At 36.8% G+C, this 11,000-nt stretch overlaps 4 protein-coding genes across 4 annotated transcripts in view; all 4 read right to left on the bottom strand.

Moving 5' to 3' along the window:
- LOC107638095 (histidine-containing phosphotransfer protein 1) overlaps positions 1–659 on the bottom strand; it is a 1,634-nt gene extending 975 nt beyond the window's left edge. Inside the window, exons 1-3 of the mRNA XM_016341271.2 lie at positions 478–659; positions 255–385; positions 101–169 (exon numbers count right to left, since the gene is read on the bottom strand). Coding sequence (XP_016196757.1) covers positions 101–169; positions 255–385; positions 478–537 — 260 coding nt within the window. The 5' untranslated portion in view covers positions 538–659. The remainder of the gene's footprint in view (positions 1–100; positions 170–254; positions 386–477) is intronic.
- On the bottom strand, positions 1,195–4,178 carry LOC107638084 (probable prolyl 4-hydroxylase 4). Its single transcript, XM_016341261.2, has 7 exons — positions 3,875–4,178; positions 3,724–3,781; positions 3,502–3,606; positions 3,281–3,338; positions 2,433–2,608; positions 1,886–1,955; positions 1,195–1,791 (listed from the first exon to the last, which is right to left on the bottom strand). The coding sequence occupies exons 1-7, from the start codon at positions 4,009–4,011 to the stop codon at positions 1,496–1,498; spliced, it is 900 nt and encodes a 299-aa protein (XP_016196747.1). The 5' UTR covers positions 4,012–4,178; the 3' UTR covers positions 1,195–1,495.
- On the bottom strand, positions 4,378–7,279 carry LOC107619969 (receptor-like cytosolic serine/threonine-protein kinase RBK2). Its single transcript, XM_016322196.2, has 9 exons — positions 6,822–7,279; positions 6,591–6,697; positions 6,108–6,491; positions 5,739–5,990; positions 5,482–5,636; positions 5,324–5,403; positions 5,088–5,223; positions 4,843–4,989; positions 4,378–4,768 (listed from the first exon to the last, which is right to left on the bottom strand). Exons 1-9 carry the CDS (start codon positions 6,902–6,904, stop codon positions 4,613–4,615), a joined length of 1,500 nt encoding a protein of 499 aa, XP_016177682.2. The 5' UTR covers positions 6,905–7,279; the 3' UTR covers positions 4,378–4,612.
- On the bottom strand, positions 7,733–10,641 carry LOC107638074 (uncharacterized protein At4g15545). Its single transcript, XM_016341252.2, has 9 exons — positions 10,049–10,641; positions 9,882–9,950; positions 9,646–9,702; positions 9,484–9,553; positions 9,152–9,244; positions 8,757–9,014; positions 8,569–8,611; positions 8,302–8,380; positions 7,733–8,191 (listed from the first exon to the last, which is right to left on the bottom strand). The coding sequence occupies exons 1-9, from the start codon at positions 10,322–10,324 to the stop codon at positions 8,099–8,101; spliced, it is 1,038 nt and encodes a 345-aa protein (XP_016196738.1). The 5' UTR covers positions 10,325–10,641; the 3' UTR covers positions 7,733–8,098.

Genomic DNA, 11,000 nt, shown 5'->3' with positions numbered 1-11,000 from the left:
AACAATAGCAACTTAACAAAACAAACATGTTTTTTTTTTTTTCTTTTTCTCTCTCGGATTGTGTTGAATTAAAGGCAAATGATATATTGTTATATCATACCTTGAGCTACTCCCTTTTAACTGATGAACATGAGCATCAACCATTTTGAAGTCAACACTTTTCTGATCTCTGCACATGAGAAGAGAAGATAAGAGAATATATATGCTAATTAGTGATAGTAATCTCTGTGAGAAGAACAATATGATAGACTGACAGAGCAATGGTGAGATCATTGAGAAGCTTGTGAGAATCTTGAAAGAAGAGAGAAACAACTTCAACAACAAAGTCAGGATTGTTGTCATCTTGTAGCTGCTCAAGTTGAAGGAATTGCGCATCCAAGAACCCCTTCTCTCATCATACCAAAGATCACAAAAATAAACAAATGGAGAAAAAATAAATAGATAAAAAGAAAGAAATGGTGTGTTTAGATTGAAAACCTCAATGAATAATGATCTGGTGTAGTCTATCCACTGTCTCTGCATCTGACCCACCTCCATGATTTTCCTGCCTTAGTCCTTCTTTTGTCACACAACACAAACACTAGCACCCACTTACTATCAGCTATTAATGCTGCAAATTTTATTCCTATATGGATTCGCACTCTACTTTGGTGCTTCTTTGACCCCACTTATCATATTTGTCTGAAAATGCTTTCTTTAAAAAACAATAATTTAAAAACAAACATTCTTTTTTAAATTAGAAAATACTCCTATAAAAACATCTTCGTATAAAGATAGCATTGTGAACCGTTAGATAGTTCAATCAAACATATCAAATTATCTAATGATTCACAATGCCATCTTCATGTAAAGATATCACCAAGAATATCCACCTTTAAATTATGGCATAACTTTTATTTTAATAAATTATATTACTTATCACTTGCTATCCCTATGTAAATTATGTATAAGCATCATATTGGTTTCTTCCTCGTTTTAATATTTTCTACGTCATTCAATTATCCTCTAGCCAAAATGATAATTACTTCATCGTAACATTGCAATGCAACAAAAATACGTCGTACATACTATACTAGTTTAATTTAAACTGAAATCTCACCAGCTATTGTCTACAATGATTTGTCTTTAACAATACTGCATAGCAAGCATTAAAATAGTTATTGTAAATAATATTTAAACTATTGAGATTTACCCTAGTGACAAATTATGCATGTGTTATTATTTCCCGCTTGTTTATCCATATAAAATAGCCAACAAAATGACAAGCAAGATGCCGCATTACAACTCAATTCTATCACTTGGAAGTGTGGCAGAGGCCATTTTGAGTTTTTTACCCCAAAAAGGAAACAGTATCATCTTTATAACTAGTAACTACTCGCCATAATGATACAGAATTAATTTACAATCCAGGATAGAAGAGGAATAAAATTAAGAACCAACCGAAATCTGAAATCCAGTGGCAGAAACTTGTATGTGGGAATCTGTAGTGAAGTTTCTAACATGCCTTACAACTCTTCCTACAGTACCCAGGAAGGTCTGAAGACCCAATCATATACTCAGGATTGTTTGTGCACTCTCCAAGGGAAGCCCATGTCATGCAGCTCTGATGATTATCAGTGCAGTCTCCCCCAGGTCCTACTGTTTTATCAAATGAATCAACATGAATCCATTTTGTTGCTGACCATTTCTCACCTTCAAGTACAGGGCATCCCGCATGGAGGCTATTAGTGTCGGGGATAGCATTTGGGTGAAGACTGAAGAAGAGAAGTGCATCCCCTCTACGTGGTTTCACTGTGTAATGCCAGGTGAGGAAAGAATATAAAGCTCAATGAGTATAATGCAAACATAGGCGAGAAATCCGTAAAAATATTATACAGTTGCCCACCTGCAATTCCTTTTTTGGCACACTCAGAGAGATCGGTTCCTTTTTCAGAACCTCTTCTATGTGGAGTTTCCTGTGAACAGAGTGAAAATTCAGAAGCTATCAAATTAGCTATTGGTCGTTAAAGCTAGAAACAATTTCCTCTTTAAAACCAAAACGCTTTTAGATCTGCTGCTTGAAGTGGAAGAAACCAAAGAGGAGATCTTGAGAATATCATATGAAAAATGAAAAGTGTATGGTGTGAACTACATGTACTATCTTCTAAATGCAGAGTCAAACTATATGCTGCCAAAGTATCCACCCAAGAGGGCCCAGTCAAGCGTACACAAACTTTAAACTCCTAAAAGGTTTCTACTTTCTAATATTGGTCGCCGAGATGGCAACGGAATAAAATACAAGCATCTCGTAGAAACACGAGAAATTCAGATCACAGGCTAGAAAGTTTGGTATAGTTAGAGATATAGTTATCCAGATTGAAATGAACTGCAAATGTTTTCCAATAATATATTTATAACTAGGAGGAACGAACTACATCAATTACTATACAAACCTCTGCATTAGGGAACACTGTTTCACCACCACTGGTCACATCAGTGAGATACATGAGAACAGTTGCAACACGGTGTCCACCTCGAGCTATATTAACTTTGTCAGAGAAGTAGTCATAATGCGGATCATATTTCTGCCCATGCTCATACCTCAATACTTGAATGTCTTCTCCATTTTCTGAAATTTAATAACAATATTACAAGACACTAATTAATGCTAACGTCTTTGGTACAATAACGCGCCCCTATGAAATCATTTAAATGATCATGGAGATACAGGTTCATTCCCCTATGAAATCCCTAGCTTGCAAGTGAACAATGATGTTGTTGTATGAAGATGATTGGCAGTCAAAGGTTAATTATGTTTTCTAACAAACTCCTGTCTAATTTTTTTCTAGTATCTCTGCCCAATTGCTCTAAATTGTCTGGAAATTACAATTCGGACTCAATTAACCAATCTGTTAAAATGTTGCAGACTTTCTCATTCCACAAGTGAAAATATTAGCATAGAGCAATCTAGATTTTAGCAACTTCCTTCTGCTAAAGCCGGGGCAGATGCAAAAACAGCAAGCTATGACAGATGACAAAATAAAAGCTACATTAAACCTTGTCTTCTCATGTTTTATAATTAACAAATCTTACTTCTCATTTCTTCATGAACTGGAAAAACAAACAAACTGGTGACAAGTACAACACAGAGAAGCATATCATTACACTTGACATGTAATGATACCAAGACCAACCAAACATTGAGCACAGATACAAACATATATAGGATAGCAAGAAGATGAAGAAATTAATATAAGTTAGCATATATTTCCAAGAAAATTATTTATATGGCATGACATACCTTTCGGAAGAAAGGTCCACGACGAAATCTTATCCTCAATGCCAGAAATAATAGGATCCTATAAAATTAGAAGGGAATTAAAACCTCCATACGCAGCATTAATTACAAAACTCAGGAGCATAATTTCAAGGCAGGGAGGGGAGTAGATCACACTAATTCCAACGTGAATTTCAAAAATGAAATGGATTACAGTAGATAGATTATAAAGAAGAGGAAGAAACCTTGTCCTTGGGAATGAACATTCCAGAGCTTGTTCGAACTTCACTCAACTGACTCTCTCCAGAAAGATTATCCGCTACAGCAGATCTCTTAAGCTCTGATTTCGCCTGAATTAAACAACGCGTAACTCGGATTAGCAAAGAAAACTAACAGTTAGCAAGTAACGGATTCTACGTAAGAGAAAGAGAGCATATTATATTATATTATAGTTATATATTACTCACCAAAGAGATCAGATGATCGCATTCCAGGTCGGTGAGGAAACCTTCGTAAACGAAAGCTCTGCAAATATCGGATTGAGATTCAAGAACTTAGTTGATTATTGCTAGATTTAGAAGGAAGAGCGAAATGAGTAACAATAATATGAAAGAGGACCTTGGATTCCATGAAATCTGTTTGACCTTGGAAGGGTTGATGATGGAGCTCGCCGAACCAGCGTACGAGCTCAACACTTCATCGCAGTGGGAGATCCACGTCACCAAGAACAAGAGCAGAACCCTATGATTACTCATCTTCTCTGATTCGATCTCGAAGTTGAATTTTCCAGTAAAATTATTTCTCTCTCGTCTTTCGTTTTCCTTCTGATTCCTTCCAAATCCAACTCATCGAGCGGGAGGATTAGATTTTGTTTTTTTTTCTTTCCTTTATTAATTATTATTGACCTCAACTTCTATCAGTTTAATTAATAATTAATTAATGATTATTTAATTATTAATTTTCCTGTTGACATTTTGGTTTCTGTTTTCTCTTCAACAATTATAACTTGTAAGAAAATGTTCACACTTTCTAGCTTCTTCATTTGTCATCTTCTATATGAAAATTTCCTAATTTATTTATAAAAAAGCATGTATAATTGTGCTTAATTTTGCTACATAAGGAAAAAGTAAATTAGATAAAATATCTTTCATAGTGAATTTCACTGCGTAATATTATCAGCATACATTTGAAATCTTGGATTGCCATTGAATACACACAAGAAATAACGAAATATACACACAAATACCTATTCTGCAAATAAAATCACTACACCTAAACTTTTGCACAGTTGCAATATCTGAAATGAAATGAGGGGCCATAATCTAGTCTTTAATGCTTGCTGTTATCAGCAGAGTCTTAATCTTGTCCAATAGTCTGCAAATGTTTAGATATGTCATTGGAACTCTCAGGTGAAGGAAACTCTTCTTCAAGGAACTCATCATCACATAAAGGTTCCAGGAGTTCCCTAACTAACTCCATGCTGCCTTCTTCACCTTTTGCTATCTGCAATACCTGCATGAATCCACTCCATAACATTAGTTAAGCGCGCTTGAGCTAACTTGACAAGTATCAATTAAGGGACATACCTGATGCATTCGCGGTCGAACGGTCGACTCCGCTATACACAAAGAAGCTGTTAAGATTATATATTTCATCTGCTCTTCGTCATAGGCACCAGCAAGACATGGATCAATAAGCTCGTCCATTTTGCTCTTGGATATCAGTGGTTTTGCCTGCAACCAATTATTTACTTAGCCAGAGGCATAATAAATATAAATATTGACATTTTGAATATCAAGTTAAGGCCATGAAATAGCTGACATTAACATACCCACATCACAAGACTTTTCTGAGCTTTGTCCAAAGCCGGACGGCCGGTAATGAGCTCCAATAATAGCACTCCATAAGCAAATACATCAGTTTTTTCATCAACAATACCATGCATGAAGTATTCAGGAGGAAGGTAACTGTTCTCACATCAAGAAAGAAAACAAACATTAGAAGTGCCAAATAATGAAAATACTGGATTAGAAAGAAAACTTTGGCAAGTTTCTTAGATATAAAAACCCGAATGTGCCTTCTACTTTGGAGACAGTATGGTGAGTCCATTTGTCAGGTAACCATTTAGATAGTCCAAAATCAGCTATCTGGTGCAACATTCAAGTTAACATTGTTTCAAGCATATAAATTTGGTAACTGGTGTTTATAATCAAAGAAAAATGCACCTGTGGCTCAAAATCCTCTGAAAGCAATATATTAGCAGCCTTGATATCTCTGTGAATAATCCTTCTTTGACATTGTGCATGCAGATAGTGGAGGCCTTCAGCAGTCCCCAATGCAATCTTATACCTCATGTTCCAATTCAGTTTCTCTCTAGGTCCTTCAGAATTCAAGCAAGCAAAGGAAGAAACCAGTTAATTAACTTTGTTTTATAAAAAACTTGTGCTTGATCATATTCAAAGCTTGTTAGAGGTTAACAGACCATATAGTATGGAAGCTAGGCTGCCATGTGGAGACAACTGAAGAACAAGATGCATTCCACCTTCAACTCCATATCCAATCAATTTAGCAATATTGGGGTGGTCCACATGCACTATAATCCCAAGCTCGGACAAAAAATCTGCAGTCATTTCTTCTTGGTCCCCTCTTGTTAGCCTTTTAATTGCTACAAAGGTTCCATCTGCCAATTGGCCTTTGTAAACCTCACCATAACCTCCCTGCCCGATCAAATTCTCTTCAAGAAAGAAAAGTATGAAAGTTGGTTATCAGCTTGGAAAGAAAAATAAATAAATAAACAAAAATGTTAATACGAGAGTTTCTTGTCAGGCAAGAAATTAAAAGGATTGCACACCCTGGCTGAAATTATTGGTCGCGGCCTGGAGATCTGCGAGAGTGAATAATTTCCAGGACGCTTTAAAGCGATAAGCCTCAGGATTAAGAGATGATCCTTGTTTAAGAATTGCAGAAAATTCCTCTGGGATTCGTTCGGCGGAGGTTCTCTTTTTGAAATACGGAGCCTCCTTGATTGAGGTTAAGGTATAGAGGGGCATCTGGGATCCTTTCTTCAGAATACTAACAATGCCATTCATTTTATTGTTATTGTTGCCTTTTAAATCCGACTGCTCCCCGGAATTAGAAGGGCTACCGGTGTTGGAAGAGGAGCTTTCGGATCCTGGACTCGGACAACTCTTCATACTAGATACAGAGACATCCTCACTTCTTGGAGGTTCCACATCTAATGCGGTATTCAATCATTTTAATTCATCATTAGTATGATACACAATGACCTTAAAAACATAGAAACATTTAATTAAATTTCAACATGTTTTGATACCTGGAAGTGAACCTGTTGATAGCGCAGTTAGCCTCCTTAGAGACCTTATTATTGATCTCTGCTTTGCTTCATTCTGCTCTCTTTGTTTGCTTTGCAATCCATCATTGCTGCAAATATTATACCATATATAGAAATAGCATATCTAAGATAATATGTGAATGCAAAATGGTTGGAAGGAAGAAAGGATGAGAAGAAATGGAAGATTGGAGGTTGCATTTAGAAATGTGTTACCTGGTGGCAGAGGAAGGTTGGGGAGAGGGCGGTGGCTCAAGGGCCATGGCGGATAAAGCAGAACGAGGAGCAGACCACATCATAGAGGAGATGATGAAACAAAAGAAGCAAGACAGAGATGGCGTTTGTTATATCAGCTGCAACAGAATTTGTAATGTAAATGACTCCATTAGAGAAGTAACTAGTCCTAAAATGGTCAATTATATTAGCTGTTCTAACTTCCATATACTAACTCGTCCTCGTTGTTTTTCGTTTCCATGGAGATAACCAGGTTGCCTTTGCCAATGTAAATTGCACATAACAAGATTGTGTGAAATTTGACCAATCTAAATAAAGTGCATCAAAATTTGCGTATGTTATTCCTCTTTTTTTCTTCTTTTTCCTTTAAAAAAACGACCTCCTACTCCTAGATAATAGCCGCATATATAGAGTGGCTTTTTTCATAAAAATAGAAAAAAGAGAAATATATTCTATGCGTGTTAGATTCATATTAATTTGCTTAGTTATTATTTTAGTTTTCACTATATTTCATTATTTCTCTTTCTAGCTCTTACCATTACCAATCCCTATTTTGAAATGCCTCTTTTTTCCCCCATAACTCAATCGTTGAAAAGAAAAATTATTATTTTATCCAAACAAACTTATGAATGCTTCTAAAAACTAGAAGTATTTCCAAGTTAATCTATCTAAATATAAAACTGCTAGAAACTACTATGACTGTACTAAAAAAAGGTATGGTTAAAAATAAGAAATCATTTTTAGTTTGAGGGCGAAAAAAGAAACTAGTTAAAAACAAGAAACCAAAATACATTGATTTCTTGCACGTACAACATCCACACGAACAGGAGTGCGTACTTCTACATTATCCGGTGGAAGTTCGAAGCCTTGTATGGTTTTCGGCAATTACAATACAAGCAAACCATGCGATTAGCTCGAGTTCATTGTTTTATTTAGGAATCGCATCACATAGTACAAGGAAGTATAATTCACGAATTCCTCGTGGATTTCATGGTGAATTGACTAAATTCGTCCAAACCATTATACAAGTAAGATAAATTAAGGTATTACATTGGATGAACCAACCAAGAAAATGTCCCGTGAAGAAATGTCTTGGTCAATATAAATTTACAGGCTTTCATGTCCAAAGAATTATTTTATCATACAAAAATTAACAGGATGTAACACACAATGGGGACAAAGAAGTATGTAAAGCCGTAAACGAACACGAATTCATCAGTTGTAACAAACTCCGATTGAAAATTCAGCTAGCCATAACGTCAATGGACATTGCGAGTAATCAATCCCTCGAATATAGCATAAAGGTCCTTATTTTCAGGCCCGAAAATTTCATCAGCTTTTTGTAGCGTCTCCTGCAATTTCACCACAGATAAAGGTTTCAGTTAACTGAAAAAGAAAAAGGATTAAGAGGATCAAGGAAAGCACAAGAGATGGGGCAAAGAAAGCAGCAGGCAGGGATTACCTCTCTTGTTTGTTTATGGGAATTCAGCTCCTTAACGTTCGCCAGAAATGCTCCAAACTGCTCATAGGACAAACGGTTCCTATTGATAACAAAAAATAGATTAAATTTGGGACTCGTACATGACCAGTAGAAGTTTAACATAGTGTTATCAGATTTAAGTGTTGTTAATACTTCAATCTGATAACATCAAATTATCTAATAGGTAAGCCATTAAGAGTGATCAAGTAACGAAGAGTTTAAGTAGCATGCATGATACAGGGGCCTCACCTTGCTTGGCGGAAAAAGTCCTTTCCATCCACCCGGGTTCGTCCTATGACACCCAATTATAAAAATGATACAGAAACTCGTGAGTACACTAGCCCGGCCAAGATCCGAGAGAGCAATCCATGCTAGTCTGACATCATAAAAATATTCCTAGATACGAAAGCAATAACAGAAAAGTTGGAAAGACTCACCAAATTGTGATCCAGCTCCTACATCAGAGCTAGATACTGAATTATGAACCGAGGACATTGAGGAATACACTGAAGACCTGTCATCATACATGCCTCTTGAGTTCAAGACTGAAATTGAATGTCTCCTTGGAGACACAGGTTGGGATGTTCTTGGGGACACTGATGCCGAAAGAATTGGAGGGGAACCGGGTGGAGTAATTCTAGGGGTGCTAGTTTGGGATGCTAAGAGGAGACTTTGTGATACTCGAGGTCTTGTGGCTGCAATGACAGAAATAGAAAATAAATGCAAGAATGCACAATCATAGTTCATTTTTTTATTATCTTTGGCAATGCATAGTTGAAATGTATGTCTATAATCTACCCATCCCCTCATGGATGATAGTAATAGTGCATACCATCAGATTCATGATCCCGGACAAAAGAATTTCCAACATCAGAAGTATGTGTTTGCGATGAAGATGTCGACGGTGGCCGTGAAGCATCATCGTCTGCAATACAATTAGAACTACTCAAGGCCAGAAACGATAAAACTATATCTCAACCATAAGGGATCAGGTTTGAATTGCAGTATGAGCAACAAATAGTAACTTTTCCCTCCATTTAACTATCTTTTCCTCTTGTTTTCCCCCAAAGAGAACCTAAATCGTTTCCTACCAGTTCTCAAGAGAAATCCATTCTTATAAAGTTGGATAATATACAATAGAACAGAGTAGAAACTAGAAAGTACCTCCAAAATGGGAAGTGGAAGTCAAGCTCGATTGACTCTCTATTCTAGCAACCATTTCTGGAGCTCCACCCTATGAGAAACAAATCCATAACTGGTAAAAAAAATTCTCCCTGAAAATAATAATAAATAATGATAATGACGATGACAATAACAGTCACTTACAGAATTATCATCATCTTCTTGAAGTGATTGCATAAGCGTCCTTCTGAAACCCTCCAACTGTAAACGTAGAGCACATTAGTCCTATTCCATTAACCATTCACAGTCACATCACATTCATCAATTATTCAATCACGCTCTACTCGAAGTTACTCTAACAATACAATTCCCAATTTCTTCTTTCACTTCCATTTCTAGGTTAAAACTCAGAATTTAATATGAAGAGTAGAAATTGAGACCTTGGAGACCTCCCGAGTGAGCTTTCTGACGGTACTGGAAAGGGAAGCATTCTCCTTCAGCAAGCTCTCCTATTATCTCAAAGAAAAAAAGAAAAGAAAAACGGTCAAACGTGGTTCAAAGGAGCGAATTGAACCGGGTTCGACGGGTGGTGGGTGGTGGTTGGGACCTTATCTTGGTCGGCTTGGACGAGCTTATCGGCGATTTGGGAGAGGGAGGCGTCGAGGGAGGCGAGCTGAGAGCGGAGGTGGGCGATGAGATTGTCCTTGTCGGCGATCTTGGCGCGTAGATCAGACGTCTCAGATTCGAGTGCGTTGACACGCGTCGCGAGCGCAATGGATGTGATCTTGCGTGCCACATCAAGCTGCTCGAAGGGATCTGACGGTAGCACTTGTACCACCTCCTCGGGAAGATCGAACTTCGAGCTTCCCGATTCTGCCGCCATACTCCTAACTTAACTCTTCCTGTTTTGTTTATTCTCTTCCCCTTTTTCCTCTCCTTCTATTTTTAAATAAAAAATTACTACTAATTATGGGTTTAGCTAACTAGTACTGGCATACTAGAATCACATGCTTCTTTCCTTTTTGTTTTCTTTATTATCCGGTTTATTTGGCATTTTATGTTATTAGAATGTTAGGTTTTATGATCTGTGCTTGTTAATGCAAAGGAGACGGAACCTTTGGAGTTTGGACCATCAAATGGATGGAGAAATGCCCCACAGAGCTTGTATTCGGGAAAATAAATAAATAATGATGTCAAAAATATGTGGCATTTGAGGAAGGAGGTGAAGTGGGACTTGAACAAGATCAAACATTTACCATTTACTATTTACCTCTCGGTATTTTTTTTTTTAACCCCTCTTTTCTTTTGGGTATGATGAATTGGATTAGGCCGCATGGCTTGCAGAAATTAGGTCCGTTTTTGGGTAAGTGAGAAACAAAGTTTGGGTTGGCAATGGTAGGATATGCAGGGTTCTAGTTTAGGGTTTGTGGGGATAAATATTTTGTAAACTTCAATCTTATTCTATTTCAGATTTAAAACTATCCTACTAGAATTTTATCAGCAGAAATAATTCTACATCCGACTCAACTTTATGTGAAAAAAATTAATAGTGAATTTAT

This window comes from Arachis ipaensis, chromosome B01, assembly GCF_000816755.2.
Source record: "Arachis ipaensis cultivar K30076 chromosome B01, Araip1.1, whole genome shotgun sequence".
Classification (NCBI taxonomy): Eukaryota; Viridiplantae; Streptophyta; class Magnoliopsida; order Fabales; family Fabaceae; genus Arachis; species Arachis ipaensis.
Note: the sequence above shows the minus strand (reverse complement) of the source record. Positions and strands in the feature narration are given on the sequence as shown.

Bases quoted from the DNA above. Each gene is read 5' to 3' on its own strand.
- LOC107638084 (XM_016341261.2), bottom strand. From the start codon at position 4,011: ATGAGTAATCATAGGGTTCTGCTCTTGTTCTTGGTGACGTGGATCTCC. The intron at 3,339-3,501 runs GTTTCTTCCTCT...CTAATTTTATAG, and splicing joins TGTTCATTCCCAAGGACAAG to GATCCTATTATTTCTGGCAT. The intron at 1,792-1,885 runs GTGGGCAACTGT...GGCATTACACAG, and splicing joins TGCCAAAAAAGGAATTGCAG to TGAAACCACGTAGAGGGGAT.
- LOC107638074 (XM_016341252.2), bottom strand. From the start codon at position 10,324: ATGGCGGCAGAATCGGGAAGCTCGAAGTTCGATCTTCCCGAGGAGGTG. The intron at 9,951-10,048 runs GTCCCAACCACC...TTGAGATAATAG, and splicing joins TCCAAGCCGACCAAGATAAG to GAGAGCTTGCTGAAGGAGAA. The intron at 9,245-9,483 runs GTACTTTCTAGT...ATTGTATTGCAG, and splicing joins TTCCACTTCCCATTTTGGAG to ACGATGATGCTTCACGGCCA.
- LOC107619969 (XM_016322196.2), bottom strand. From the start codon at position 6,904: ATGATGTGGTCTGCTCCTCGTTCTGCTTTATCCGCCATGGCCCTTGAG. The intron at 6,698-6,821 runs GTAACACATTTC...TAATATTTGCAG, and splicing joins CAACCTTCCTCTGCCACCAG to CAATGATGGATTGCAAAGCA. The intron at 4,990-5,087 runs GTATGTTAATGT...AATTGGTTGCAG, and splicing joins AGAAAAGTCTTGTGATGTGG to GCAAAACCACTGATATCCAA.